The sequence below is a fragment of the Heterobasidion irregulare genome (genome assembly GCF_000320585.1).
Source record: "Heterobasidion irregulare TC 32-1 unplaced genomic scaffold scaffold_14, whole genome shotgun sequence".
NCBI lineage: Eukaryota > Fungi > Basidiomycota > Agaricomycetes > Russulales > Bondarzewiaceae > Heterobasidion > Heterobasidion irregulare.
Genome location: NW_009258210.1, coordinates 517584 through 544388, shown reverse-complemented (window position 1 = coordinate 544388; position 26805 = coordinate 517584). Strand labels below are relative to the sequence as shown.

Here is a 26805-nt window from a genome sequence, read left to right as displayed (position 1 = left end):
TTACGATCACTATGTCCTCCTCGAAACTGACCACGGCCAACGCGATCCGTCATGACATGTATTATATCCAGGGAGGCGATGTGATCTTCAGAGTGAGTTCTGCTGGCCACGATTCAGGGCGTCACTAACGAATCTACAGGTTGAAAACTTCTTGTTTCGTGTCCACAGCTACTTCTTCGTCCGGGAGTCATCGTACTTTCGAGAGAGGCTGCCCCACCCACCCCCTCCTGGCGACCCCCCACGGGGTACATCGGATTCAAATCCATTCGTGCTCGATGATGCTTTGAGCGTTGACTTTGCGAGATTTCTTTGGGTGTTCTACAATCCGTAAGTTCGTGCTCTCCGGTCGGTATGTGCGATCGCTGACTGTGCGTCACAGGAAATATTCGATATATGGTGCGAACGTCGAAGAGTGGACATCCATTCTGAAGCTCGCCCATCAATGGAAGTTCGCTGCCATCAAAGAGCTCGCAGTCCGGGAGCTGGAGCTCCTCACCATCGAAGCGGTCCCGAAGATCGTCATTTACCATACATATGAGATCGATCGCACGCTTCTCATTCCATCGTACACAGTGCTCACCACCCGCGAGGAGCCCATATCGATCATCGAGGGCAAGGAGCTGGGCCTCGAGACCTCCCTTCATCTTGCGCGTGCGCGCGAGATTGCACGTGGACCTAAATCTCCGAGCGGATTGCGGGGCGCGTCGCCCGTGAGCGTCGCCGGCCAGGACCTCGACACCTTGATCAAACAGGTCTTCGAACTCGCCGCCCCGACGGATCTTCGCTTGAAGGGCTTACAGAACGGCAGTGGAGATGCGCACGCTGGACCGAAACCGGCCGCAGGCGGCGGGGCTCCGAACCAACAAAACAATTCGTTTCGGAATCCAGCAGGTGGATCGGTGATGAGTGCTTAACTCTACGCTTCCACTCTTGCTAACTGACTTTGGTTTTCTCTCCCGCTATAGGTAACCCGCCCCCCATCAATACCAACGTCAACGGGCCGGCCAATCCAGCCAATCCAGCCAACCCCGGCGGTCCAGCCAACCCCGGCGGTCCAGCCAACCCTAACGGCCCCTCCAATGCCAACGGTCCCTCCAACAACAACAGCAACAACATCAGCACCGGTCCCGCCAATAACAGCGGCTCAGCCAACCCCAATGGTCCCAATCCAGGAGTCGGCCGCGGCCGCACGCGGGGGTCGTAAGCTGTCCCACCCACCGCCTCTCCCATTGCCCCAGGAAGGGTCGATTCCTAGGTGGGGGGCGGTTAACGGGGCTGGGCGGAAGGAGGATGGGGTGCAGGGTTCGACGAAGGAGACAGAGTCAGCGGCGAAATTAGATGAGCGAGCGACACGTCCAGAGGTGGGTGTAGGGAGGACGGTGAAGGAATTGGCGGCAGTGGTACACCCGTCAGGGGAGGGTGCGAAGCAAGGCGCCGCGAAGGGTTCGATGGTGGTTGGGCAGAAGGAGCAGACGGTCCCTGTGTCGGATAGCAGGGTTGCGGTGGACACTCTACAGAAAGAGGACTTAAAGATTGTCACGGAAACGCCGAAAAAAATTGACATCTCCAGCCACACGCCAGCCGAGAGTGCCTTCTTCAAGCCTCCCGATCACCAAGCCCCCAACGCCAATGCTTTCAACAATGCTCGCGCGAGTGCGCCTAAAGCTTCGGGTCACCAGAGCAAGGGCAGTGCATCAACTCCGCGTTCTGGGCTGTTCGGATGGGCCTCGAGCCTGCTCGCGGGTGGCGAGGAGTCGGATGCGGAGAGCAAAGGACCGGAAGAAGGAAGCCCGCTGCAGAGTCCAATTCCTGGTGGATGGGGTTCGATGTCACGAGGCGGGAGAGGCGCAGGCCAGTTCAACGCCATGCCGATGAGGAGCGATCTAGCTCAGAGGGAGGAGGCGAAGCAACGCGCCGACCGCGAGAGGTTGGATCGTGAGCGGTTGGAAGCGGAACGGTTGGAGAAGGAGAGGGCAGCGCGCGAGCTGACGGAGAAGCTTGAGGGGGAGAAGCGGGAGAAGGAAGCGAAGGAGAAGGCCGAGCAGGAGGAAAAGGCGCGTCTTGAGAGGCAGAGGCAAGAGAAGGCAGCGCAGGAAGCGAAGCAGAAGGCCGAACAGCAGGAGAAGGGGCGGCTCGAGAAGAAGGCGAAGGAGGAGGCCGAGCGGAAGGAAAGGGAAGAGGCTCAACGCAAGAAGCAAGAGGCCGAGCAGAAGGCCAAAGAGGAGGCCGCCCGCAAGGCTAAGGAGGATGCTCAGCGCAAGAAAGAGGAGGCCAACAGGAAGAAAGAGGAGGCTGCCAAAGCCAAAGCTGACGCGGAGGTGAAAGCCAAGGCAGAGGCAGAGGCGAAAGCTAAAGCTGAGTCAGAAGCGAAAGCTAAAGCTGAGTCAGAAGCTAAAGCTAAAGCTGACGCGGAGGCGAAAGCCAAAGCCGAGGCGGAAGTGAAATCTCAAGCAGAGGCAGAGGCGAAATCTAAAGCTGAGTCGGAAGCGAAAGCGAAGGCTGAGAAGGCTACGGAAGAGGGAGAGGCTGCGAAGAAGAAGCTGGCCGCGGAAGCGAAGGCGCAGGCAGAGGCTCTGCAGAAGAAGACAGAGGAGGCCGCCGCCAAAGCCAAGGCGGAGGCGGAGGCGAAGGAAAAGGCCGCGAAAGAGGAACAGCTGAAGAAGGCTGCAGAGGCGGAGGCGGCGAAGAAGGTCGAGGAGGACGCGGCGGCGGCAGCGAAGGAGGCAAAGGACAAGCTGGAGAAGGAAGCCAAAGAGGCGGCCAAGGTGAAAGCTGACGATGATGCTCGCGCTTTAGTGGAAAAGGCAGAACAGGCGAAGGAAGGGGCAAACTCGGACGCCAAGGCCAAGGAAGCGAAAGAGCAAGCCGACAAGGAGGCCGAAGCGAAGGCTAAGCAGGACACAGCTCAGCACGCGGACAAAGTGCTTTCGACCGCAAGCGCCACGACTCAAGGTGAAAATGCTACGGACTCCGAGAAGGTGGGAGGAGCAAAGATCGAGCAGGCGGACAAGCAGGAGCCTGAGCAGACTGGCGCCAACGACGGATCTGGGAAAAAAGCAGACGACAAGGCCAACGACAACCAGCCGCAGACTCAGCTACTTAAGGACGCCAACGCAACCGCCCAGATCGATACGAAGCAGCCTTCAGATCCGAAGGCGGCCACCATCGATGCGAAGGTCACGAAATCAGATGAAAAGAGCTCTCCCTTGTCCGCACCCACACCACCCAAATCTGATGACAAACCGCCTGTACCTCCTAAAGACGCAACTGCGAAGGGCGATGATCCGAAACAACCGCAGCCGACAGCTTCGGCCCCACTTACTCCAGTTAAATCTGCATGGGGGAAGCCGTCACCTGCGAGCCCGCTTTTCACCGCCTCACCCGCTGTCAATGCTACGAACAAGGTCGTTCCTGCCGCGTGGGGTAAGGCTTCCAGTCCTCAGACAGGCAACGCGCCTGCTTCCCCCAAAACCGCCAATCCTGCCGTCCGACCTAGTCCTTGGGCAAAGAAACCCGCTGCTTCATCCACACCTCAGCATGCTAGTACGGTACCACCACTGCCAGCCCCAGCGAAAGGACCAGATGTTCCGGCGACGGCCTCCACTGCAGGTGTCAAGCCTTCCGATACGACCAGTCCGCCTACTGCTTCTAATGGTCAGTACTCTCATTAATGATCGCTCTAGCCCTTCTGACATTGCACACGAAGACCCCACACACAGGGCAAACGAATCGACATCAACACAAGCCTCACCTCCCTCTCCAAAGTCGACTGAGCAGCCTACAAGCGTGGAGTCCGCTGACTCTAAAGCTTCAAAGGACTCCGCTGCGACCGACAACAAGAGCGCCTCCGACAAAGGCCCCTCCACGAAGTCTGCAGCACCTGTACCTACCGCTACTGCCAACGCTGATGCGACGAAAGCGGGGTCTTCCGTTCCAGAAACTTCTTCCGAGAAGGCCGCTGCTGCAAAGGATGAAAACAAGCCCCTCCCGGCGGTCGGACCATCGACGGTCACCGAGCAGCCTGGCGCAGAGGTCCCGAAGCCATCAGCCGAGACTCCAGAGTTGACAAAGACAGAACCGGCGAAAGGTGATGCTGATCCCAAAAGTCAAGCAGAAATCGCTGTCAAGCCGCCCGCTGTGGATACCTCTTCTGCTCAGCTGAAGAGCGATGAACCCATGACTGCTATCGAGGCATCGGAGCCCCCTTCTGCTCTCGAGGGCCCTGTGCTTAAAGGCCTGCTGGGCGGTGGGGACGAAGGAGATGACACAGCAAGCGAGGCTGGTGGGAACACCGCTACGAAGAAGAAGAAGAGTAGGAAAAGCAGGGGCCCCAAGGGTGAGATCGACAGTTACAGTCCCATTTTTGATTCGCATCTGAACACTGAACTTTTTCGCTGAGCAGGTAAAGGAGGCGGAGCTTGAGTTTGCATACAATCAAGCAACTCTTGCGAACCTCCGGGTACTATTCACACGACCCTGCGATGACCCGACACGAGATTCACGGCTCACGACCATTGCCCTGCTTGCTGTGGATTCGCCATACCGTACCTGTTGTGCTTGTGACGCCGATGGACGTTGTTATGCTCTGTTGTGTTAGTATGTTGTGCTCTCAGTTCGTCAACCGTCGTATGCTTTGTTACTTTCGTGCTTCTTCTGCATGTGGTAAATAGCTGATTGATGGAACTCGCAGCCTGAGCAGGGACGGTTTCGTAGTGTTTTGTTCGCCTTGACGCAGTTTCTTTTTTTCGTGTACGTGTAGATAGTAACGCTAGCGACGGTTTGTAGGACAACTCAAACGTCCTGATTTTATCCATCCTCTATCCTTTTCTATCTCATGTATACGGTATGTATTGACTCACGATTTGCATGATCTAATTTATGTCAAGTGGAGAACCAGCGTTTCAGCTTTTCGTATTCGTCGTCGTTTGTTTGGACCTCGATACCGGCTAGTCGCCAATGCTTGGATTGATTCAAGTAACAGCTTACTTTGAATTCGTCAACGCATCATCTACAATCCAAGGGAATTGGCCTTCCGTTGTGGATAGGTTTGTGGAGGTGGAGGTTGCGAGTGGGGTGCATCGGGCTGTTTCCATTGGGTGGGTACAACCGTATGCGTCATATGTATAGACCGGCTCTCTCCGAATGACGATATTAGCATGAGATTTTCAAGATTTGGAAAATTACGCTCTCGCTTAAACTCTGTACTGCCGTCGCCTCGAAGCCACAAAGCAGCCACAAGCGATCGTATTGCAAGCTTTTAAAATTTAGGCTCCACCTGCCTCCATGCTCGGAGCACGCTCGGAGACTGCTCGGTGGTGTTTAAAGCTCACCCGCTTATCCACGCGAGATCCACGTGCAACGGCCGTCCCCCTGGGCAGCCCTGGGCCTAGTCGGACCTGCGCTGGAATCTCAGTTCTGTGATGGATCCAATGAACGGCCAGGCCCCGCCCAGAATGCACGCCAGTCTTTGCGAGTGCGTAGAGGCGCGTAGACGCAGCGACCGCAGAGCAGAACGGCCTTGAGCGACCTCGAAGATACGGCGCGTCATCCGAATATATTTTCGCACCCTCTTTTTCTCGATCTGCCTCTCGAAATCTTGGCGGGCGAAAATGAGGACGATCGCGGAGCGCGAGCTCTGATAATCCCACATCGCACTGAGTCCCCAGCGCGGAGACGGAGACGGGCTGTGTCTGTCTGGCGCGGGCGAGAGCGAAATAAGAGTGACGAGAGGCAGCGAGAGGCCCGTCGTGTCGAAGCCGCAGATGTCCTTCTGGAAGCTGCTGCAGGGCAGGGTTTGACTTATCTCACACGCGTCACCCGAACCCGTCCTGGCCCCCGGTCCCTTCTTTCCTTGTTCTCCCTCTCTCTCTCCCCACGAGCACGGTCGTCCATCTGAGCCCATTCTTGACGTCTTCGTAGCCATGGTCGGTCATCCAGAGTCTCTCGAGAAGGTGCGTGTTACACTATAACCGTGCGACCGCGGCCACCTGATCTTTCACACGCGCGTCTTCTCGAACACGACACGAACCGTACTGACGTGAAATCCGACAACAACAATAACAACAACACCAGATATTCCAAAAGCTCGAACAGGAGAGCGCCCGGCGTGCCCAGGCAGAAGAAGCTCGCGCACATGAGCTCGAGGAGAAGGCGCAGGAGGAGCTAGAGTCGCGGGAGTCGTCCTCGTCACCCCTGCCCATGCTGTCGAGCGCGCGCGCGACGATCGCAGACCGGCCGCGCGAGCGACGCAGGGGCAGCATCTCCATCTCTCGCTTCGGCCAGGTCGAAGATGGCGACCTGCGCGTGACGACGTTCAGCGTGCCGACGACGCCCAGCATCGGGCGCCCGATAGCCGCATTCTACCAGGGACAGGTGCGTACATCGCGCAAGCTCCTTCTTCTTTTCCTCTTTCTGACCACGTGGCGCCGCCCGCTGTCGCAGTCGCGCAGCTCGGACTCGCTCGCGTCACTCGATTCAGACCGCGCGCCCGAGCGCCTTACGGAGTCGGACCACGTCACGCAGGTGCACCACCTTGCAGCGCGGCAGAGTCTGTCGCGCTCTGTCGGGGGCATGATATCACGAAAACTCTCCCGCTCGGCATCGAAGAACAGCCTCGCGGGCGCCGGCCTCGACTCGGGCGTCATCATTGGCGTCGGTGTTGTTATCGAGGAGGCGACCCATGTCGTGGAGGATGACGGGATCAAGGACCTACGTGCGGAGAGCCGCGCGGCAGTCTATGCTGATGTGCCAAAACCCGAGGGGAGACTGAGGGGCATGTCCTTGAAAGGGAAGCCGGGGAAGGAGAAGGAGAAAGAGACCGAAGAGGAGGTGGGGGAGGAGAAGGATGGGTGGGTGAGGAAGGCAAAGGGGCTGGGGAAGGGGATGAAACGGATGAGCAGGGCGATGTTCTTGTCTCCGTCGCGGGCGCAGACTTAGAGATGGGCGCGCGCCCGCCGCGATGTTTCGGTCGGGCGGGTTGCTGTCGGTTTGCTCCGCATTTCCTTTTTTTGTTGATCGCATCTCACGGTTCACTTGACTTACTGACTCCTGCTCCGTCGCTCTCTTGTCGTCGCTTTCGTTTTCAATCTCGGCACCTTCACGGTTCACCCTCGGCATCATACGCTCATTGCTCCATAATCATTCACTTCCCCGCATTCTGGCACTCCATCTACTCTCGGTCTAGTTCAGCATTACACTATTTATTGCTCATATCCACGTCTCTCTTTTTATATCTCGCATACATACTTCGCTCCCTGCACACGTTCCGTCTTCTCCTTCTCGTATCTTGTCAAGCAGGGCTTCTCAAATGCGAGACTCCCTTACCATCTGCGGTATCACCACATCGAAAACCCCGTGCTGAGAATACGTTGAGCGCGCGGCGCTTCGATGTTCGACGCCCGGGTGCTGTTGTCATGTTCACGGCCGGGCATACAACACAGGCACCTTGCCGTTAATTATGTGCGCGATGCACGTGCCCCTGGTGGACACCCACGAGATGGTGCTGATTGCCCAGATCGCAGACCGAAGCCTGCAATCGCGGTCAGTAATGCGTCCGAACCGGCCACACCGCACACAATTACAATTGTCAGCCCCGTCCCAACACAAAAAGGCTGCATGTCTGCTGAGCGCAACCCCTCCCATCCCTCGCGCCAAACAGGTCTCAGGCTTGCACCCGCGCGAATCCTGCGAGTATAAAGTCCGTGCCCTGCTAAGATCCCTAGGACCGCCGCATCAAACACTCAGTACATACGTTCTCAGCTCTCGTCCGCCCTCCCTCCTCGTGTCAGCCCTGTGGCTCCCCGGTTGGCAGTTCTCCCCTGACTTCCCTTCCTGTGAATTTTTAATCTAACGCAACCTGGGCTCGCTCGACGCGCACGTTCCGGATCTCCTTCCCGCGCCACGCACCGTGACCCGTTGACGTGTCTTGGCCCGTCCTTCCTTTCTTCCCACCTGTCTTAATACCCAGCTGCATCTGTGCATCAGCTCGTGGGTTTCTTCTTCCCCTCTGTACACATACATCACCCTTTCCACAACCGCGTGTTGTTTCCGAACCGATTCCGAACTCCCCCACCATCATGAACGCGTTTCCAGTAGAGATGACTTGGGCCTCGATGAACGTCGAGCCATTTCGGGATGTGAACAACGTCAAGGACCACGGCTACACCGCTCTCAGCGGGTCGTGGCCGCGGGAGTTCAGCAAGGATGTTGAGAAGCCACGGCCAACGAGCAAGGATTCGCAGCGGGTGAGTGTGCATCAGACCAACCTCTGATGTTGGAATGCTCGCTGACCGGATGTCGCATCGATACCCCGGGGGCTGTCCACGTCGACTCGACCGTGATCGTAACGACGGTGGCCGCGTGCGAACAGCGCCAGAGTCGGCGGGCGAGGGCACGCAGCAGCAGGAAGGTGGCCAAGCCCAGAGGCCCCCGGAGCCGGACCCCCGGCCCTGCAGACGCCCCGCCCACGCCCACAGATCATCGGGACGTCGGCGCCCCGTCCCCGACACCGTCCACCGACGACTCGAGTGCGTCCTTCTCCCTTCGTGCTCCCGCCCGTCCCTCAATGTCGTTAACACCCTGCAGGCATCCACACGACCTCCCTCAGATCCTTCGACCTCGCCTCCATCTGGTCCTCCGAGTCGGACTCGACCCTCGGCGCGCACGAGCACGACCTCGAGCACGAGCATTTTCCTCACTCCCCCACCTCACCTCTCGCCACCTCCCCCATCTCTCAAAACGAGGCTGACCTCGACACTGCGGCCCACGCGGACGGCCTCGCCTCGCTCGCCGACATCCTCGCCGCCTTTGCGCTCGACGAGCAGCTCATCTCGAGCCCGCGCGATGCCTTCAACGACATGTGCTGGGCGTCTGCCGTCCACGAAGATGGCGAGGAGGACGTCGACGAGGAGGTCCTGGGCGCGACCCGTCGGGCGAAGGAGATCCGCGCGCGGAGGCGGACGATGATGTACGCCTGCCGCCAGTGGTCGGAGGGCGTCTGCGGATACGATGCGATCGACGAGGTCGACGAGGTCGAGCCGCACTCGCATTATGGCGACGACCCGTCCCCGAACTACGAAGAGCACCAGCGGGACCAACGCGCAGGCGCGCACGCCGCGTCCGGCCTTCTCTTCGACGAAGACGCCCAGCTGCACTTCGCGCTCGCCGACCCATGCTTCCACACGCCCTCGCTCCCGCCGCTCCCCTCCCGCTCTCGCCCGCTCCCCCACCCGCGCCCGCGCCCCGCCCTGCGCGCGCCGGTGTCTGCGTCCGCGAACACGCTCACGTTCCTCGCGCTCGCGTCTCCCACGACGACTGCGCGCCCCGAGGACTCGGTGCACTTCTTTCCGATCCCGGCCAACCGCGGCTCGAGCTCCGATGCGCCCGCGAGCGCGGGGTTCGGCCTGGGGTGGAAGAGGATCGCGAACAGGCTGGTCGGAGGCGCGCGGTCGCGGTCGCGGCGCGAGTGAACGGCACCGCCCGTGCTGACCTGTCCCCGCCTGCTTTCTTGTCGCCCCGCGCTCGCTGTGTAGATTTTGGATCGGCCCGCCTCGGGGCCCTGCGCCGGCACAGGGCACCTTCTTTTCCCTCTGTCACGCTTCTGCTCGCTTCCCCGCCGTCCCGCAGACGCTCATGTCCGCCCATCGCCCATATCTGTTCATCATCTCACCTCATCTCCACCCTCATCTTCATGCTCCTCCATCGGGCCGTCGCTCGTCATCCTCCTTCCTTACTTTCTTTTACACGACACGCCCTCTTACGACCGCGAGACGACCCGCACGACCTATCCCGTCCCGCCATACCGCGACTGCGGCTGTTGTACCTAATATAATACATACCCTCCGCCCCCTCCTTTTCTCTCCCCGCCCCCCACGCTCGATCTCCACAGCATCCAACACCCGTATATACATGCTCCCCCGTTCCCGTCTCTTTCCCATCCCGACCGTCTCTCCCGGTCGACGTGTACATCCCATCTCCATCCCCACCTGCATCCATACATCCCATCCACGTCCTCGCTCTCTGCCCTCTCCTTTGACCTCCCTGCGCTCTTTCACTCTGTGTATGCGTGTATCGCGACGGCCCCATTTGTGCTCATATATCTTCATCTCCTTTTTTATTTTCCTTTTCCTTTCTTTGTGCCTGTACATATAACGCAGCGGCTGGCGAGCTCGTCAAAATGCAGCATCCCACATCTTCCATAGACCACGTATGGCATGCCCCTGCCGATGGCCCGTTTAGTCCAGTTCAATTCAGTTCGATTTAGTTGGCGCTGCCGCGGTTACTGACGTCTATGTATAGTATATTCATACTTGCGGAGCGGTGCTAATAGATACGGCGGGGTCGGCATCTCCACCTCTTCCTCTCCCTGAGCCGTTCTTGGACTGGCATGCGCGCAGCATGTGAACGCGGATGCTTTTGTTGGGCCGTCCAGCCGCTTCCGGCTTGTCGCTCATCGGTGCGTATGCGGAGGGCATGCGCATGTAGGGAAAGGGGGCGTAGATAGCCAGCAGTCGCAAGACGTGATGATCAGGAGTCAGGACAGCGACCTGATCAGATGGTCGATGACGGCTTCCCATCCCATCCCAATCCATCCCAATACAACAGCGAACGGAAACATGTCGTGCGTTCTCGTAGCGCGCCGCTGTGGCGCCTGTGGCTGTTGACGGCAGGCGTGATCGCGCACGCGTCGTATTTGGGACGACAGTGATGAAGCTGAAGAACACTGCAAAGCGGCCTCCTCAAGCAAGTTGCGAGCGCATACGCGCTAGCCGCATCGAGCATGCATCGATGCGTCCCCGCAGGTCCCCGCCCGCCTACCTTCTCCTTCCCCGCACGCTCCGGCGGCGCGCATCCACCCGCGAACCAGACCAACGACCCGACCGACCGAGGGATGCATCCTGGCCCCGAATACGTACGTAGCCTGTGACGCAGCCACTACGTACTCCGACCGGTGACGAGTCAAGTCATAACATGGTGGACATGCCGAACGCGGTGTCGGACCGACGCCAAACGCGAAGCGCAGTTTGCCGTGGGCAGACCCAAGCCTGCCTGCCCGCCTATGAGCCTATGAGCCTATGGGTGTAGGGATGTATGTACATGGGCTCGCGTTGATGCCGCCGGGCGCGGGATGCTGTATGATGATGATGCACGTTTTTTGGGGGGAGGGGCTTCGATGAGGATCCAATGAATTCTGATGCAGGTGCCGAACGATTAGTGATCAAAACACTACACCTCAGAACAGCGGAGAACTCGCGGTAGCGCATCACACGTCGTGTTCGACGAACGGACACCCGCCCGCCCGCCCCCGCAGTGCCTGGGAGCGATGGAAGTCGCAGGCGGCGGCGTGAGGTCGACCGGTGCGGCGTACCCAGATGGCTTGCGCCACCTCGAGCGCTCGCATTCGGCGCGGCAGGTTAGAAAAGGGATCGGTGATCCTCGCGAATTTGCTCGATGCGGCGTCGAGCTGCCTGCCGCGTCCGTCGGCCGTCCGGGCCAGACGTCCTCTGCAGGTCGCGATCCCCGCACGGCCAGCCGACTGCCCGAAGCAGAGTCCAGATGCGCGACATGACATACGTAGCGAAGCGCGATGTGCGATGTGTGTGCGAAGCCGGGCTCGACGGTGACGCGATGACAGCGGGGATCTTAGCTTCTCCCGCGTTCGGGTTCCCTCGAGCTCTTCTCCGACTCCTTCGAGCCACTCGGAATCCTTCTCCGCGCCTTTCGTGGGCCACGTCGATCCCTCGGACGAGCCGCGTAATTGTGCGTAGACTCGCAGACCGCGCGCCGCACACCGCACACCGCATACCGCACACCGTCGATCTGGACGTAAGAGGCCCAACGGGGTCCATAAACGCGCGTACACTCGCATGTTAAGTTAAGTAGAAGCGACGGCAGGGTCGCAGACGGAGAGCGCGAAGGCGAAGACGTACAGAGGCATAGAAGTCGAGCGGGTTGACAGCTCGGGCGCAAATGAGAGGAGAGGAGAGGAGAGGAGAGGAGAGGAGGTGAAGTGCGGAGAGTGCGGGGCTCCTGCGCCACGGTGCTCACGCTGGTTCCACACGCTAGAAGCAGACGTCCGCGTCGAGACTCGGAAACGCGACGGCGCGTAAATGCAACCAGTCACGAGCATTATGCCAGCGACGTGTCGCGTACAGACGGTAGAGCGAGCGAGTGAAAGGCCGCCGCAGACAGCGAGCTCAGGAGGCGGTAAGGTGGTACTCACGGCCATAGAGAGCTGCGAGGCATGATGCTCGCAAGTCATCACGGCCGAGGACGCCATGCCTGCGCCGCCGACCGCAGGATGTGCAAGATGCCGCGCGAGAGAAGACAAGAAGGCGGCCGACAACAGGGGGGGTCGACAACGGGAGAAGGCAAACGAGCGGGAAGCGTTACCGGATGCGCGCAGTTGGCTGGGGGATCCGCGCGGGCGAGACACCGGTGGGCCTTCCAGTCGAGAGCCTGGGCGCCTGCAAAGTACAGTAAGTGTGACTGGCTTCCTCCCTGCTCACCCTCGGGCTTCTCTTCGATGCACCTAAGTTGGCTGTAGACGGCTTCGGGGCTGCCGTTTTGCGCACCGGAAGTGGGGGTTTGCATCCTAGTACATGAAATGTCCGAGGTCCCCGCCATCTTGGGACTTCTTGGAATCGCGGTGGGGATGCCAATTCAGCACATATTACTGAGGTGTGTCAAGAGTCAGTGGGCTACATGGATCCCGGTTTGGAAAGGGGTACCGAGTGGGGAGGAGGAAAAGTGGACTTTGAGGAGGGGATCTGACTGTTTAGAGATAGTACATAACTCATGAAGAACGAAAATGGCCTATAGGCGCGCATTCGACAGGTCAAGTGAAGCCAAGGCTTGACTCTGATTAATTCACGGAAATAAGGGGAACGATCCATCCGCACATTGCAGCAGTCGGCCTCGGTCCATTCGCTGTGCGCGATTCGGGTACTCCACAAGGCGCGGCCGACTGACTTGGAAGGGAGCGGACGAGAACTTCTTGCCGCCTCCAGTATCTTTCAAGCGACACGATTGAAGTGAGGGGACATGTTGCGGCGAAAGGAGGTTGGCGATGGAGGCTAGCCAGGCGTGCGTCAGAGTCTGGGAATGGAGCTGACGTACGTGACGAAGACTCAGCATCTCAAGCGGGTCCCCGACATACGAGCAGAGCCTGCACGGTGCGAACGCTCGGTTGCTCGACCTCGGCTCGACCTCGACATACAAGCCTCGCCACACCCACGCGCGCTCTCCGTCACCTCACCCGACCCCCCCGCCCGCCTACGGAGCCCCCCGCCCATCCAACCACCCAATGTCCTTCCTCTCCTCCCCGCACCTCCCCCCGCTCCTCTACACCCTCGCCCTCTCCTCCCTCTCCGTCCACCTCCTCTACCAGCGCCGCGCAGCCACAACCTCCCGCAACCAGCTCTCCGCGCGCATCTCCGTCCTCGACGACCTCGCCGCGCGCCTGCGCGCCGGAGAGCCCGTGCGCGCAGAGGAGGCCGCGCGCCTCCGGCGGCTCGCTACGGCAGCCGAGAGGGGCGCGCAGGCGGACGGCGCGCCGGAGAGGGAGGTGGGGTGGATGGAGGTTATATTGGGGCGGGACGAGGCGAAACGGGAGGCGGGGGAGACAGGGGACAGGGGCGGCCGCGGGGCGAGGGTGAGCGCGGAGGAGTGGGATCGGCGGGACTTGGACGGTGGTGAGTCGCGCGCGTTTCATGCGGCCTCTGTAATGGAGGCTGGGATCACTGCGGTGCTCGTTGTTCTGACTTGGTTTTTTTCCTTTTTTTTTAATTTTCTTACAGTGGCGCGGGAGGTGCGGGCGGCGCAGTCGCAGACGCGTTCGAATTCATGACCTTTGCTCTGTGGTTTGTGCCATATGTATATTGCATGATCTTCGTGATACCCTGGGCGTGCTCGGGAGTTGTGTCAGGGTTTTGTTGCCCCTAACTGCGTTCTGCCTTGATCCTCATGTGTGCGGGGGGATAGTGTGTGGGATGTACGATATTACTTCCAATGCGTCTTGCGTAGACGCGTTTGAACACGCAGTAATGTCTTCCCAGGTCGTTACAATCATATGGAGTTGATCAATGTATGTGATACATACGATTTTTTCCGTAAATGTTGATGAGTGCTATGCAGGCTTACAGCCCACTAATTTGACAGTTTTGGCATTTTAATTATATTGTACATTGGAACACAATTCTTAGATAGGTATTATTGGACATGGTACATGTGAGTGCAGAATGGTATTATAAATATATGATCAAAACAGACCACGACGAAAGCTTGTGAGAGTAAAAACCCAAACAGCAGTTTTAGAATAGTATACAACTTTTTTTTTCGCTTTATCGATGCATAAGCTGTCAGGTCGGGGAATCGTGTAGATATCCGCGTATCCGCGTTGATAGATCGAAGCAAAACAGATCAGGAAGCTGCGGCAGAGCAGGCGCGCAAGCGAGAGAGGTTTAGAGGCGGGACGAGAAGAGCGACTCGTCGACTTGTGCCGCATCTGGCGCGACGCGGTCGGTCGACGATGACGGGCGGGCATGAGCGACAGAAGGCAGTCGCGCCTCTGCCCAGGATATGCACTCGTCGAACAATTTCTCCTTCACGCCGTCCGGCTCGTTGTGTAGCTCGTGGTATCCACCCTATAAATATCAAATGATCAATACAATATTCTTATCGCAAGAGAGCACTAGGCGGGGAATAGAAAACGTACGGAGTAGACAGACATGTGCTTGTCAGACGCGGGCAGTTTCTCGTAGAATTTTTGACTCGCGTCGATAGAACATACTTGGTCTTCGTCACCGTGAACGATCAAGACCTGTGGATCACAGTCAGTATGTTGCAATGTAAGATAGAGAAAAAGTGGGGGACAGGGAACATGTACGCACCGGGAGTCCTTTGGGCCAGTTTTTGAAGTTCTCTGCGACGAGGATGTCGCCGCGCGAGAGCATGTCGTCGATGGCGCGGAGCGTCGCCGAGCGGTGGATTAGTGGATCGTGGATGTTGCTCTCAATGCATGCTTGATCGTGTGAGAGGAACTGAGAATAGGAGATCCGCGTTAAATATTGTTGCTCGGCGCGTGGAAAGATAAGAAAGGCGGAGGATTAGGAGAGCAACTTACTTGGGGCTCGACATTGGCAGGGATCGGCATATTAGGGAATATGTTGCCAGCCTTGCCACCGATCCAGCGAACGAAATCCAGGGGCGGGTGCGACAGGCGAAGCAAGGGGCTCGTCGCGATGACTCCTGAGAGGAGGGCAACGGTCTCCTTGTCAAGCGGCGAGCCCGAATGTGTTGGGAAACCGAGCACAATACCACCGCCCTACAGTATCAAGAAAAAAAGAGGAAATCATGAGCATTGCGCGTTTTAGTGGGTGGCGACGGCGTCCGGGATCACGCACCATCGAGTGACCCATCAAAAACACAGGAGCGTCCGAGAACGTTTCCTTAGCGTGCCGCACGGCCCACTGCACGTCGCCCATGCGGTCAGGCCCGCTCGTCTTGCCGTACGAGCTCCCCTTGCTCCGCTTCGCGTCGAGCGCCGTGCGCCCGAACCCGCGCTGGTCAAAGGCGAAGACGGCGAACCCTCGCGCGGCCCACGCGTTGTGCGCGTGCTCGTAGCGCCCAACGTGCTCGATGAAGCCGTGGATGAACACGAGCACGCCCTTGGGGGAAGAGGGGGAAGAGGCCGGGGCGTAGAGCCGGGTATAGAACGACGTAGAGTGAGGGCCACTCAGCCAGGATTCAGTGTAGGTAGACATGGTTGATTTAAATTCGGATTTTGGTTAGGGGTGAGGTGAGGTGGGTGGGTGGGAGTCGTAAGAGAAGAGAGGGAGGGTGAAAATGGAGAAATACGGCCGTTTATAAGGAGGAGGATGGGGTGAGCATAGGGGAGGTTTCGCGGGTGTGTCAGCTGAGATGACCAGAGATGACCTCAAACCATTTCAGAACCGCATCGCATCTGCGAGGCAGTGTCTGGCAGTGCTCACATCCCCTGTGTTACATGACGTGACCTCTTGCTCTCTCTAGCATTCTGCGCGAGTCGTCGATAGCACTCAGCTCGATTTCTACTACTCGTCACCACGGAACCCAGATGCTACGAGTAAAGTGACTTCACACTGGCTTGCTTATGGTTCTCGCGGCTCTACGTATGACTTCGGCTCTACGAGAAAAAAGGCTATAGAGCTACAGAGAGCCCCTGTGCGATGTTCTGAAACGAAGGCATTGAATCACAACTCTATACGCTGTTCTATGTGGTCGCCGTCCTCGCTGTCTCCATGCTTGGTTGAATGGCCAGATTTTAGAACGCGATTTTCGCGGACAGACTTATTCAAAGCCATCCATGGTGCATTGCGCTCCTTTCGCTCGTCCGGTCTGGCGAGACCATGAACAATTCGATCATATTCGTCTCCCAGCCCCTTTCCTCCTGACCTCGTATACTGGCCAAATAGAGATGGCGGAGAATGCAGTTAACCTTGGATCCCGCATGGTTCCAGACTGGAAGACGTGGTGAGCTTCACCTAGATGCAAAGTAAGTTCATCTCCTCATGGCGCATGAAGCAGAAATGCTTGCGCAGAAATTGGTGGATGTCTTGTTCAAGAATCAAGGTTTGCCCGAGTTCGGTCCTAGCCAGATCACTGCCTCGCCCTATCACGAGAGGGTGGAGAGCTGTGGAGAGCATGTCGTGACGGGGCGTGACGCACCGTCGACTTCCGTCAACATGCTGGCTTTTCACTTGCGCCCAATCTCGAGTGTATCCAGGTGTGTGTCTTGAGCTTCCAGCTGCCTGGTTGAGGCCACTTCCTTATCACTTCGTTCAATATCAGTCACTATCCTCGAAATATTGTGAATACTTCATTGTGGTCATAACGATCTAACATCTCACTCCAAATAGCATATACTTCGTCGACAATTGAGGGCCACAGGTTTCTAGTCTCTCATGCTTTTCATATCCGGCATACTCGCAAAATCTGGAATCAAGCTCTTTTTGAGGAACATCGATATCTGCTTCGGCCTTCTTCCACTCGAAGCATGTACAACATGATGAAAGTCACCGAGATTACAGGCTTTGGACCACCCAAAGTCTATCATTCAGACGATACCACGATGGGCTGTTTTTCCCTTGCAGCTCGCCCACCTGGTCTTCAGCACATGCTCCTTGTGGATATGGACATTCAGACGCGCAGAATAACAAACAAAAAAACAGTTGAGACCATGATTAAATCATCCCATGACACCCTCGTTCCCATTGTCCCCGGAGACTCCAGTGATAACGAGGTCGATCCCTCTGATGGCTCTAGCAATGACGACCTCGATCCCGTTGACCGCAGTGCCCTCGGAGCCCACGATAGCAACGACCCTGAGCCCTACCACGGTCTCAATATTGAGGACGGGGACGAGGATGAGATTAATCACTTTAAAGAACCCGAGCATGCAATCATCTGCAAGCAGCTGCGTGAGATCATTTCCCGAGATGCAATCGAAACTCCCCAGATAGATACGGTGCGGTTTGTAGGGCTGAGTAACTACGAGCTCCCTAGTGGGCTCACATGGAAAGCTCTCGACGGCCTTCGACCACGCCACCTCGAGCTGGAGTGCGGTTACTGCGAAGAATCAAAATTGCCACGCTAGACTCACTGAAGACGCAATGGCCCTTGGAAAGCGTGGCGATTTCTAGTGGCACTGGTGTCGAGCTTGATTCTCTGGTCATGAAACGCATCTCTTCTCTGACGTTTAACTTCTGCTGTAATATGATAATCCCATCGGCGTTTGGTGCTGGAGGTTCTTTGCGACGACTGATCATCCTCGAGAACGATGCGCTCGACATGTTTGTCCATATGTCGAAGGATGGCGTATTGGATTCTCTCGAGGAGCTCAAGATAACGAGCACGAACGGCTGTGACGGCAATTCAACTTATCCACAAGAATTTCTCGAAGCCATGTCGCATTGCTCTACGCTTCATTCTCTCGATCTGGCGATGAGCGTGCCGTCCGAATACCAAAAACTTTCCGATTTTGTTCGCCTCCCGCACCATCTTTCTCATAATCTCGAACACTTCCGCTTCTGGGGCCAACCAGAGATGGCGGAAAATGTTGATTCCTGGCTCGAGTGCGCCCTGGATCCCAATTGGTTGCCGAGCTTGAAGACATGGTCATTCAACCTCGATGTTGCAAAGAACGTGAACCTCCTCGAGGCGCATGAAGCACAGAAGCTTGCGCAGAAGTTGACGGATTTTATGTTGAATAATCGTCCGAATTTAGTCCTCGCTAGTCCTGTGCCAAAATTAGTGCCCATCCCCGGTATATTCTGTCATTGCTATGCATCTGTACCGGTCAAGCTCATCGAGGCTTTCAGGGTCGGAATAAGATGACGAAGACGAATAAATATTCCTCTGAGCATGAAGGCTTGACTCGCCCCTCATTGCCCTAGACACTCATGTTGTGGTTCCCATACTTCGCATCTCTAATCACTCTCCACTCTGTCTCCACTCTGTATCGCAAGCTGGTCATACACATCTTCCCCTCCATGTAGTAATAGACTTTTTCCACAGGTCAAAATTCCCTGTGTTTCGATGCCCTCTTTCTGAGATCGCCTTGCGATGTCTCACAAAACCCATACCCCAGATCCTCTGCTCTCGTGTCCTTGTGTTTTTAGTACCACCCTTCGTCAAGTACAATATAGGTCGTGTTGATTTATTCTATGTTTCAATGAGTGATCCGAGCACGCAAGCTAGCAGAGAATCCCGCTCGCAGAACATGGGATGAAGAAGGTCGGTTTGTTCGCCTCATATAACCAAGACGGCATCAAGCTTGAGGTTAACGAGGGTATAGATCAATAGGGAAGAGCGTTGAGCGACGACTGAAGTGAATCAATAAGATTTTCAGGATATCTGGGGGACAAAGCACAACAACGTTGGCTGCTTTACGCCATTATTCTCGACGGACCACAGTTCTCAACTGCTTCCCGACCCAGCCTGCGGCAGTGCTTATTCGCCCATACCACATCTTACTTCGAGTCCCCGGCTCGACTTTCGCCTCAGTGACGGGCTTCACAAACCTGCTTTCAATAACTCTTCGTTCCCCCTCTGCACCCTGAATCCAAGACTCAGCTGCGGCCACCAGCTTCTTTTCTGCCCACCGCATGAGTGTGGCTTCATGTTTCCACACACCCGTTGTCCAGATTGCCAATGGCCCGCTTTCTCTGCGATCATCAACCAGTTCTGTTTTCTCTTCCGTCGTCTCCCCCTTTCCAAGGAGTTGCCCTTGAGTCCAAGGCCAGGGACGGGGTGCCAGTCGCCTTGCGAGGACAACGTCAGTGAAGATACGATCACCTATCACCACAAGGTCGTGTGGCTGTACGGGTGATGGGAGCGAGGCGAAGTATGACCGGACACCCCGCACGCAGCTGTATGAGGGCTTCAACGATTTATGGCGGAGCACTGGTGCTCGAAGATGATGGGTGACAGACTCCGCCTGGAGCAGGCCAGGGTCATCCCGTGTGCCAGCCGAATTGCTTACTATAAGCACATTCCCTGGGCCAAATGTCTGTTGGCACTCTTGCCAGGCTTCCTATGGTTGAATATGGGTACTTGGTCGATGGCTACCCATAGTGGTCACGTACCCGCAATTCTGGCACCAGTGCATCATCATGAGGGATAGTCTGACGACAAATTGATCGGGATGTCGGCGGCGACGATAAATTACAACTCACTAGACAGTTGTCCTTGTCAAACACTGCGCCACGGTAACCTGCTCGCTTGAGTGCGGTAAAGTCAAGTTGGCGGATATCTTGCTGCAAGAGATGTGCTCCGTCACGGTTGTCTACGCGGAGCACAGCTCAAAACGCACCTGCGACTGCAATAGATGGCAGAATAATGCGAGGGTTGATGAGAATATGAAAGGGAACCAGTACACCAGGTAAGTTGAATGGCATCGCAGAGCTGGTTAGTGTTGAGGCCTTTCTTGAGGGATATGTGGTCGGGAGAAGGTGAGCAGCGAATATAGGGATTGGTTCCCACGCGCTGCTGTATGCTCTCCATCGCCTCCGCAACGTCAACGCGCGTTTCACCCAACTTCAAGTCTATAATTTCCGTATTATACAGTATCCGCCATGACCGACCTCCTCTCGTCTGATAATGACGAAATCGACTTCGACCGTGCCGCGTCCGCCTTCCCCGACATCTCTCTCGACGGCGACAGCGACATCCCGTCTGGCCCTATTATACCCACAGTGACCAATTCGAACTTCGATGGCGGGTTTGACCTTGGCGACTTTGATAACGCGCCTGTGAGGGATGTGAAAGTCACGGGTGACGAGGATGGGGAGATTGAGAAGTTCGAGAGCGAGTTTCCTGATATCGGTGTGCCGGAGGTACGTGTCTGCGCTAAACAAACAGAACGGAGCGTTGGAATGCAGCCTTCAGGAGGTAGCCCCTTTGCCCTCTTCACAGCCTACATTTGGCGCAATTCCGCCCTTTGCGCCGCGTCCACAGCCTTCGGCGCTCTCCTCGACGCCAATTTTGACACAGCACATCGAGGAAGATGAACCTGAGGTCATCCGGTACGTCTACTACTCATCTTGTGATGGACATATCATCATTTTACAAACCATCAGAGAATGGCGAGAGCGTCAGGCCGAAGAAATTCGCGCTCGGGACGAGGCCTCGAAGGCCAAGCGCCAGGAGACAATCTCGAAAGCCGAACGTGCCATTGACCAGTTCTACGAGGAGTACAACACGAAAAAGGAACGCAACATCTTGGAGAATAAGTGCGCGCGCTCTCTCTCTCTCTCTCTGCTCGCTTTACCGTAATCCTTTACCTGACCGCTGTCTTTAGGGAGTCTGAGGCGACATATGTCGCCTCTTTGACCGATGCACTCTCGCAAGGCACGACTTGGGATCGGATCTGCGAGCTCATCGAACTCCAGAACTCGCAGAGCAAGACTCTCTCGCGCGCAGGGCCGGGTACAACAGAGCTGGCGAGGTTCCGCGAGGTGCTTCTGCGGTTGCGTCGGGAGGGGACGAGTGCGCCAGGTGCGGCTGGGTACTAGGTTGAGTACTAGGCTAGGCTCCTTGCACTTATCAAGTCAGACATCACGTCTGTGCCAGGTTCCCTTGGCTTTCCACTCCAAATTCTTTGAAATCTCGTGTTCAGCCTAGATATTTGGAATACAGCCGCTCCACTACAGTCAATGTCTGATTGACATGCTGCCGAGACTACTGCATATCGTGCGACATCGTGGTAATGAGATTCAGTTTTGTGTGTAAAGATCTATAGCATCCATGTGGTCGGACGTGAGGAACAGAATCGAGCGGGCCCTGCCGTCAAACGTTAAATGCATCGTACCCGATCATACCTTATGCGGGCCCCGTTGTTCAAGGTTGCTCAAGGGAACCCCTTGAATTTTCGATGGTCGAACCTTGGTAAAATGCTTCAGATCGTTGAATATTATGAATAGATGCTTACGTGCTTCATCCTTCACGATTCACCTTCACCCCGCGCCGCCACCAACTCCGTCATCGACTCCACGCCCCGAGTCTCCGTTCCGCATTTTGAGACCGATCACCTTCCATTCCTACAGGGAAACCGACACCCCAAGACCCAAATTTGCTGCTTCAGCTTCTCCTAGGAAGCACAAGTTCCACGTCAAGATTTCCCAAGCATCAGTCGAAGATAGCACTGTAATTTCGACAGGCTGACGAAAGAAACAAAACAGGTTTGGGAAACTCCGCAGATTCGAGCGCTGTTGCACGCGTTTGACAGATGCGAAGCCTGTGATATGCGCGGATAGGCAGCTCCAACAGTCAGATGCTTGATTTCTGATGTCAAAAGATTGCTTCGCTCAGAGAGCAATAGACCTTTGCGTGGCGGTGAGTTGCGAGAGAATGGAGGCACTGGGAGGCTGCTGATAAGAGAGGGCGACAACTCAGAGTGAAGTCTCACGAATCCCGAGAAGGGTGCATAAATAAATCTTGCATGGGCTTTCCTAACAACAGGGTCTCCCTATAAGATATGCAGTAGAGTGGAGAGAAGTTAACACGCCTGATGCACATGTTGTTCGGATCTCGAGTGAAAAGACCCTAGATTGGGGCATTCGGGACTGCTCGGCGACGAACAGGCTGGTGGATCTAAGGGCATCGCCTCGGGGATCCTCTAGCATGATGCATGAGCTCTTGATACACCTACTCTGAAAGGTGATTGTCCACAAAAGCTGTTGAAAAGTACGAAATAGCAGTTTTGACTGAATGCGGGGGTGACACTAAACTGGCATAGCTTCGATGAAGAAGGAATTTGTCTCCCCCGCAGAATAGCGCATCTTAAGATAAGAAACGACGATAAATAGAGCACAACCAGTGCGCAACCATGCCAAGAGGAACAAATGAGATCGAGAGTAGCCCGACGTCGCACTCAATATTAGAGTGTTTAAAGTCACCGTCACGAATGGTCACGGAAAGTCACACGCAGGCGAAGCCAGCAACCCTTCCATCTTCTCACACCGGACTTACTAATTGATTGATCAACAACACAACAACATCGCACTCAGAATGCGAATCAACACTTCCACTCTGTCTGCGCGTTCAAATTACCATTAAGCATTTTCTCTCCTGTTGATTGATCTTATCCCCAGAATGTGTCACTCCCGTTATGTAACCGGAGATGATCTAGCGCGGTGTCGGAGTGGTGTCGATCAAGAGAGAGATCGTATATATCTAGCTAAGCTGTCCCCCAGGTAGCATTCTCCAGTATGGCCTCCTCTGTCGTACAACAAGAGATCGTGGAGAGTTTAGAACGTCTCTACACTGACAAGGCATGTTACCAGTTTAATCCATGTTAGCACCCACGTTAATCCTGAAATCTTTAGATATTGAATGGTGAGGACGTTCAGAGAGCATCGCGATCTATTAGCTTGACCACCTTTTCGAATGGCAGTTTGCGCCATAACGGTCTTTGTAAGTATCCCTTTACCTCTCTTTTCTCAAGCTTTGGATCTCAGTATGTGGGATAGGGGTACGACGTATTATTGACCTTCGACGCGGAGGTGAACTATATATGGTGGTCAAAATGGAGCTGGGTCAAGGTGTTATTCTTCCTGACTCGATATTCTGCACTTGTAGAGGCTATCATTACCATATATCGTGAGTGGGCCTTCGAATGTCGCTAACTTTACATCAATATATTTTGCCACAGTTCAATCGAGCACGGAGATGACACCTTCAAGCTGTTCCACTTTGTTCAGTGTCACTGGTTGTAAGCGTCGTTATAATGCCCTCTATGGATATCATGCTCACTTGGTTATTGGATGGTGTTTTCAAGGGATGTTTATGTTTGGAGCCGCTGCAGCCGAAGGTAATATCGGTTCATATACCTGGACAGCTCCCTAGTTCACATAATTCTGATACGCAGCGATCATCATGCTGCGAACATGGGCTATTTGGGACCGCAATCAATTCGTCGCGTATATACTCGGAATCACATTCGTCGGAACATTCATTCCCGCGTGCTTTTTTGTCCACCGCTTTTTGATATCTTTGCAGTGTGGGTGTCTTTCATTATCACACAGGCGTTTTCTTTCTTTCTTAGTGGCTGTTCTACACGCAGTCGTGCCCATGGCCGAGTTGGGAACTCTTTCGGATGGTAGAGGCTGTTTCATCACTCAGTCAAACCACGTCGTTACGGGCGCATATGTATGCCTGATCGCATTTGATTCTGGTGCGTCAAACTTCTGACTAGCAGTTCTCCATCGGACGTAAGCTCACGGCGCATTTTAGTCGTTGTTGCTCTCAGCCTTTACAAGGCTTACGAGCTCGGGTACTGTGAGTTGCACATATATATTTTCTTGGTCTCGAGGGTTGCACTGACTCTACCCAGCTCATTTGTCACGTTCTAAGTTACTGCAAACATTATATCGGGACGGTGAGCCAGTTAATTACTGTTGCACCCAACCACAAGGTCTGACTGGGTCTTCTAGGTACACTGTATTATATCGTCTTGCTTGGTATGTACCGTGTACACATAGGTCTCATCGTGCTGATTTATCGGCAACGCTAGCATGTTCTGTCATCAGCATCGCCGTCATTTTAGCAGTGAACGTGAGTTTTACCGCTCGATTCAACGGATAGATGATGACTGCAAGCCATACAGCTTGAGTTCGTTATTCTCTTGGTCACGTGCGTCGTTCTCTACATTGCATTTGCGTTTCCCGGTAAACCTTTGTTACCTCTGTCAATATGTATAGGATGCAACGTGTCTTGTATGCAGTTCTCTCGTCGCGGATCCTGCTCCATATTCGCCAAGCGAGTCAGACCTCTGCAATATCGCATGGGTCGGAGCCCATGGCCCCCTTGCCAGCAATGCCATCCCAAACTACAGCAACATTGGGTGCGCACTCTAACTCCCTTTATCCACTCGCACCCACTTATTTTTGATCCCACAACGCACCTATTGATTCACACGGCCTGGTAGAGGAATCGGACTTCCGGAACGCATCCGATGATGTAGAAATGCACCCCATGAAAGCGAAGGCGTCATTTTCTTGACAGAGTTCACTTTGAGGAAGTGCTCCACACGAATGTCTTATCTTTTGCCAGGTCTATCGATCGCTTTGTGTAAAAATCTATGTTTTGATATGCTGATTTATTCGTTGTGTCACGCCTTTAGTCTACACTTGTATCTTGTCTTGTCACGATGGCAACCGTTCGCTCGCAGCCAAATCCTTTCGAAGGTAAATCAAGTGTGACAATGATTACGGTTCAAGTCTCGCATTCAATGTAAGTGGGGAACCGAAAACTCCTTAGTGATAGTCCCGTTATCCCAATCATCCTGTGATACAGTACTGATATTATCCTACAACTAATATAGAGCAGAAGTCCCATAGTAAATATCGTCGTGATCATCGGTCGTGTCTATGGTCGTCGAATGAATCCATTTCTATCCCCCGACGGACGCTATCAACCTGGAAGGCAGCTGTTGAACGAGTGTTAGCACTAGAATTGACCTGAGAGACTCGATAGAGCTTATTTCATCACCTACTTGAGGATCCGGCACGCTCTCTGCGATGAGGCAACTTTATGTCAAAAGGCTCTTTCTCTCGAGCTCGGTGAATGTGCAGTAAGATGCGACCAGAAAGGATGGAGTAGAGAGAGCGTTGAAACCTTGAACAGAGGTGAGACACGTGACAGAGAGATGACACGGCCGGCGTACCCGAGCAAGAGAAGCATCAAATCCGACTGATAGAAATGTTAATGACGAGTCCCATAGAAACATCATGAATACCAGAACTTACGGCGACTGCTAAGATGATCACGACGCTAACAAAAGAAAACACTGGAACCAAGGTCAGAGGACTCAAAATGAACATTTGACAAATGCTCACAGAAAAGCGTCACGTAGTACAACATCCCTTCAAATTTCCATTTAGTTTCGCAGGGGTTGAAACGGTGTATGATTACTCACCATCCCTGTACAAAGTTTCGACCAAGCTTGAGCGCGATACTGCAGAAGCTCATTTGAGTACAAACAGAGTAATTTGTGTTTGCAACATACGGCGTCTTAATTTCATAGCCTTGATCATCGTGAGTGTGACAATAACTTCGCAAAGAGTCAGTGCGAGCCCGTGAGGGTGAGAAGGAACAACGCACCAGTGTCGAATACTGTAAAGCTGATGTATGTCCCAATCACATCGACGCTCGCCTTCCCGACAAGGCATCCTTTGCCGGTAGAGAAATTCCCTAGACTCTCTGTTGGAATGACTGGGCAGAAACTTTGATCAGAGCCCCCACATTACACGCAACAGGTCAAAGTGCTCACATCGCGTCGTGCTTTGAAATTTTCCTAGGGCAATACTGGCAGCGATGAAGGTGAGGGTGAAGACGGCCAGGAGGCTGTACTTGACCGACCGCCGGCCTCCCCATAGTGCTACCGTCCGCAAGATGATGATGCCTGGCGAAGCCGTATAAACCAAAGTCAGAATTCAACATGTAGTAGAGAGGTGGAGGATTCGAACATTCAGCGACGGCGATTCCAAACATTATAAGCCCTGTGTGATAGTGGTGATGAGACAGAGGGATTCCACTGGTAACGTCCATCTTACAGCCAATGAGATCGTACAACGTTGTACAGACATTGGGTGAGAGGTTGTGCCCGAATTGGACTGAAGAGGATGCACTTGAGTTTGTGTGCATCAAAGCCAGAAACCTCATAAACTCACGCCAGATGACTAGACTCGTATCAATAAAGGCCGGGTATCGAGTACAGAGGAATAGGACTTTGGATAGGCTCCATTTTGATGGCCAGATGTATTTGACTTCATAATGCAACGTCAAAAGGTAGTCGTAAAGCTAAATGGACATTAGAACAGTGAACGCGACATCCAAACTGCCACGGAAGACTTACCAGCACCACGACAGCACAGACTATGAGTGCATAGTGAAATTCGTCAAACGATGCTTGCCTTCTTCGATTTGTAATCTTGGCTCACCATTAATGTACTAGCGCGATTGTGAGTACAGACGAAGAAGTCGGGGAGGATAACAGACACACCGTCTCCACGTTCAAGTGGGACAAACCACGCAGGACCTCGGATGGGTCGGGGGGTGAAGACATAGCGCAGAGAGCGCAAGTGACTAGTTGACTGCGGTCGCCAGAGAGTGGACTTTGCTTTCGCCTCGAAGGTGCCTTTTTGTATGGATCACGTACATGACCTTGCCATTATCATTTGCGATCGCCGAAGAGCGCTCATTGCTGAATATGCGTTTCGCCGGACTGTCCGAAGTAGTACTGTAGATCAGTGTAAATCCCGTGGCCCG

The 26805-nt window shown here is 55.0% G+C and overlaps 15 protein-coding genes across 15 annotated transcripts; 11 read left to right on the top strand and 4 right to left on the bottom strand.

Moving 5' to 3' along the window:
• Positions 1-44: 44 nt before the first annotated feature.
• Positions 45-677, top strand: HETIRDRAFT_241603 (uncharacterized protein; the record flags this gene model as incomplete). Its single annotated transcript, XM_009554980.1, has 3 exons — positions 45-92; positions 140-327; positions 380-677. Coding segments are annotated over 3 exons (534 nt in total), but the record flags the coding sequence as incomplete, so codon positions are not given.
• A 3344-nt stretch (positions 678-4021) lies between these two features.
• On the top strand, positions 4022-5194 carry HETIRDRAFT_442718 (uncharacterized protein). The gene is made up of 2 exons (XM_009554978.1): positions 4022-4336; positions 4403-5194. Exons 1-2 carry the CDS (start codon positions 4262-4264, stop codon positions 4595-4597), a joined length of 270 nt encoding a protein of 89 aa, XP_009553273.1. The 5' UTR covers positions 4022-4261; the 3' UTR covers positions 4598-5194.
• Positions 4834-5194, top strand: HETIRDRAFT_412735 (uncharacterized protein). Its single transcript, XM_009554979.1, has one exon. It carries the CDS (start codon positions 4957-4959, stop codon positions 5125-5127), a length of 171 nt encoding a protein of 56 aa, XP_009553274.1. The 5' UTR covers positions 4834-4956; the 3' UTR covers positions 5128-5194.
• A 1744-nt stretch (positions 5195-6938) lies between these two features.
• On the top strand, positions 6939-7454 carry HETIRDRAFT_164978 (uncharacterized protein; the record flags this gene model as incomplete). Its single annotated transcript, XM_009554977.1, has 1 exon — positions 6939-7454. The coding sequence occupies one exon, from the start codon at positions 6939-6941 to the stop codon at positions 7452-7454; it is 516 nt and encodes a 171-aa protein (XP_009553272.1).
• Positions 7455-7546: 92 nt separating this feature from the next.
• HETIRDRAFT_164979 (uncharacterized protein) lies at positions 7547-7849 on the top strand (the record flags this gene model as incomplete). Its single annotated transcript, XM_009554976.1, has 1 exon — positions 7547-7849. The coding sequence occupies one exon, from the start codon at positions 7547-7549 to the stop codon at positions 7847-7849; it is 303 nt and encodes a 100-aa protein (XP_009553271.1).
• Positions 7850-8927: 1078 nt separating this feature from the next.
• Positions 8928-11047, top strand: HETIRDRAFT_442717 (uncharacterized protein). The gene has a single exon (XM_009554975.1). The coding sequence runs from the start codon at positions 9170-9172 to the stop codon at positions 9827-9829; it is 660 nt and encodes a 219-aa protein (XP_009553270.1). The 5' UTR covers positions 8928-9169; the 3' UTR covers positions 9830-11047.
• On the top strand, positions 8928-12771 carry HETIRDRAFT_447092 (uncharacterized protein; the record flags this gene model as incomplete). Its single annotated transcript, XM_009554974.1, has 9 exons — positions 8928-10453; positions 10483-10618; positions 10729-10909; positions 11240-11472; positions 11508-11757; positions 11901-12103; positions 12308-12476; positions 12545-12678; positions 12723-12771. The coding sequence occupies exons 1-9, from the start codon at positions 10408-10410 to the stop codon at positions 12769-12771; spliced, it is 1401 nt and encodes a 466-aa protein (XP_009553269.1). The 5' UTR covers positions 8928-10407.
• A 532-nt stretch (positions 12772-13303) lies between these two features.
• Positions 13304-14286, top strand: HETIRDRAFT_431036 (uncharacterized protein; the record flags this gene model as incomplete). The annotated part of the gene is made up of 3 exons (XM_009554973.1): positions 13304-13691; positions 14055-14083; positions 14206-14286. 3 exons carry the CDS (start codon positions 13304-13306, stop codon positions 14284-14286), a joined length of 498 nt encoding a protein of 165 aa, XP_009553268.1.
• On the bottom strand, positions 14186-15785 carry HETIRDRAFT_68076 (lysophospholipase). Its single transcript, XM_009554785.1, has 5 exons — positions 15402-15785; positions 15122-15322; positions 14889-15038; positions 14714-14818; positions 14186-14642 (listed from the first exon to the last, which is right to left on the bottom strand). Exons 1-5 carry the CDS (start codon positions 15759-15761, stop codon positions 14460-14462), a joined length of 999 nt encoding a protein of 332 aa, XP_009553080.1. The 5' UTR covers positions 15762-15785; the 3' UTR covers positions 14186-14459.
• A 1430-nt stretch (positions 15786-17215) lies between these two features.
• On the top strand, positions 17216-18367 carry HETIRDRAFT_456325 (uncharacterized protein; the record flags this gene model as incomplete). Its single annotated transcript, XM_009554972.1, has 3 exons — positions 17216-17595; positions 17664-18301; positions 18357-18367. The coding sequence occupies 3 exons, from the start codon at positions 17216-17218 to the stop codon at positions 18365-18367; spliced, it is 1029 nt and encodes a 342-aa protein (XP_009553267.1).
• A 564-nt stretch (positions 18368-18931) lies between these two features.
• HETIRDRAFT_331858 (uncharacterized protein) lies at positions 18932-19934 on the bottom strand (the record flags this gene model as incomplete). The annotated part of the gene is made up of 4 exons (XM_009554971.1): positions 18932-19570; positions 19623-19661; positions 19713-19789; positions 19850-19934. 4 exons carry the CDS (start codon positions 19932-19934, stop codon positions 18932-18934), a joined length of 840 nt encoding a protein of 279 aa, XP_009553266.1.
• A 151-nt stretch (positions 19935-20085) lies between these two features.
• On the top strand, positions 20086-21265 carry HETIRDRAFT_391469 (uncharacterized protein). The gene is made up of 4 exons (XM_009554970.1): positions 20086-20372; positions 20425-20561; positions 20616-20768; positions 20837-21265. Exons 1-4 carry the CDS (start codon positions 20112-20114, stop codon positions 21048-21050), a joined length of 765 nt encoding a protein of 254 aa, XP_009553265.1. The 5' UTR covers positions 20086-20111; the 3' UTR covers positions 21051-21265.
• A 1744-nt stretch (positions 21266-23009) lies between these two features.
• Positions 23010-24297, top strand: HETIRDRAFT_220901 (uncharacterized protein; the record flags this gene model as incomplete). Its single annotated transcript, XM_009554969.1, has 10 exons — positions 23010-23136; positions 23189-23347; positions 23405-23536; positions 23600-23710; positions 23770-23814; positions 23870-23914; positions 23970-23996; positions 24050-24090; positions 24143-24168; positions 24237-24297. Coding segments are annotated over 10 exons (774 nt in total), but the record flags the coding sequence as incomplete, so codon positions are not given.
• A 438-nt stretch (positions 24298-24735) lies between these two features.
• HETIRDRAFT_157739 (uncharacterized protein) lies at positions 24736-25696 on the bottom strand. The gene is made up of 4 exons (XM_009554968.1): positions 25639-25696; positions 25454-25588; positions 25284-25400; positions 24736-25227 (listed from the first exon to the last, which is right to left on the bottom strand). The coding sequence occupies exons 3-4, from the start codon at positions 25356-25358 to the stop codon at positions 25072-25074; spliced, it is 231 nt and encodes a 76-aa protein (XP_009553263.1). The 5' UTR covers positions 25359-25400; positions 25454-25588; positions 25639-25696; the 3' UTR covers positions 24736-25071.
• On the bottom strand, positions 24736-26602 carry HETIRDRAFT_461453 (uncharacterized protein; the record flags this gene model as incomplete). Its single annotated transcript, XM_009554967.1, has 11 exons — positions 24736-25227; positions 25284-25400; positions 25454-25588; positions 25639-25749; positions 25808-25939; positions 26004-26036; positions 26091-26150; positions 26208-26337; positions 26393-26412; positions 26478-26487; positions 26540-26602. The coding sequence occupies 9 exons, from the start codon at positions 26600-26602 to the stop codon at positions 25503-25505; spliced, it is 645 nt and encodes a 214-aa protein (XP_009553262.1). The 3' UTR covers positions 24736-25227; positions 25284-25400; positions 25454-25502.
• Between the last annotated feature and the right edge of the window lie 203 nt (positions 26603-26805).

What these genes read in the sequence shown, in the direction of transcription:
- HETIRDRAFT_442718 (XM_009554978.1), top strand. Translation starts at nt 4,262, where the DNA reads ATGACACAGCAAGCGAGGCTGGTGGGAACACCGCTACGAAGAAGAAGA. An exon ending in GAAAAGCAGGGGCCCCAAGG is followed by an intron (nt 4,337 to 4,402) that starts GTGAGATCGACA and finishes TTCGCTGAGCAG; the next exon opens with GTAAAGGAGGCGGAGCTTGA.
- HETIRDRAFT_412735 (XM_009554979.1), top strand. Translation starts at nt 4,957, where the DNA reads ATGCTTGGATTGATTCAAGTAACAGCTTACTTTGAATTCGTCAACGCA.
- HETIRDRAFT_442717 (XM_009554975.1), top strand. Translation starts at nt 9,170, where the DNA reads ATGCTTCCACACGCCCTCGCTCCCGCCGCTCCCCTCCCGCTCTCGCCC.
- HETIRDRAFT_68076 (XM_009554785.1), bottom strand. Translation starts at nt 15,761, where the DNA reads ATGTCTACCTACACTGAATCCTGGCTGAGTGGCCCTCACTCTACGTCG. An exon ending in TTTTGATGGGTCACTCGATG is followed by an intron (nt 15,323 to 15,401) that starts GTGCGTGATCCC and finishes TTGATACTGTAG; the next exon opens with GGCGGTGGTATTGTGCTCGG. An exon ending in CTGCCAATGTCGAGCCCCAA is followed by an intron (nt 15,039 to 15,121) that starts GTAAGTTGCTCT and finishes TCCTATTCTCAG; the next exon opens with TTCCTCTCACACGATCAAGC.
- HETIRDRAFT_391469 (XM_009554970.1), top strand. Translation starts at nt 20,112, where the DNA reads ATGACCGACCTCCTCTCGTCTGATAATGACGAAATCGACTTCGACCGT. An exon ending in CTGATATCGGTGTGCCGGAG is followed by an intron (nt 20,373 to 20,424) that starts GTACGTGTCTGC and finishes TGCAGCCTTCAG; the next exon opens with GAGGTAGCCCCTTTGCCCTC. An exon ending in CGCAACATCTTGGAGAATAA is followed by an intron (nt 20,769 to 20,836) that starts GTGCGCGCGCTC and finishes CGCTGTCTTTAG; the next exon opens with GGAGTCTGAGGCGACATATG.
- HETIRDRAFT_157739 (XM_009554968.1), bottom strand. Translation starts at nt 25,358, where the DNA reads ATGTTCATTTTGAGTCCTCTGACCTTGGTTCCAGTGTTTTCTTTTGTT. An exon ending in TGATCATCTTAGCAGTCGCC is followed by an intron (nt 25,228 to 25,283) that starts GTAAGTTCTGGT and finishes CATTTCTATCAG; the next exon opens with TCGGATTTGATGCTTCTCTT.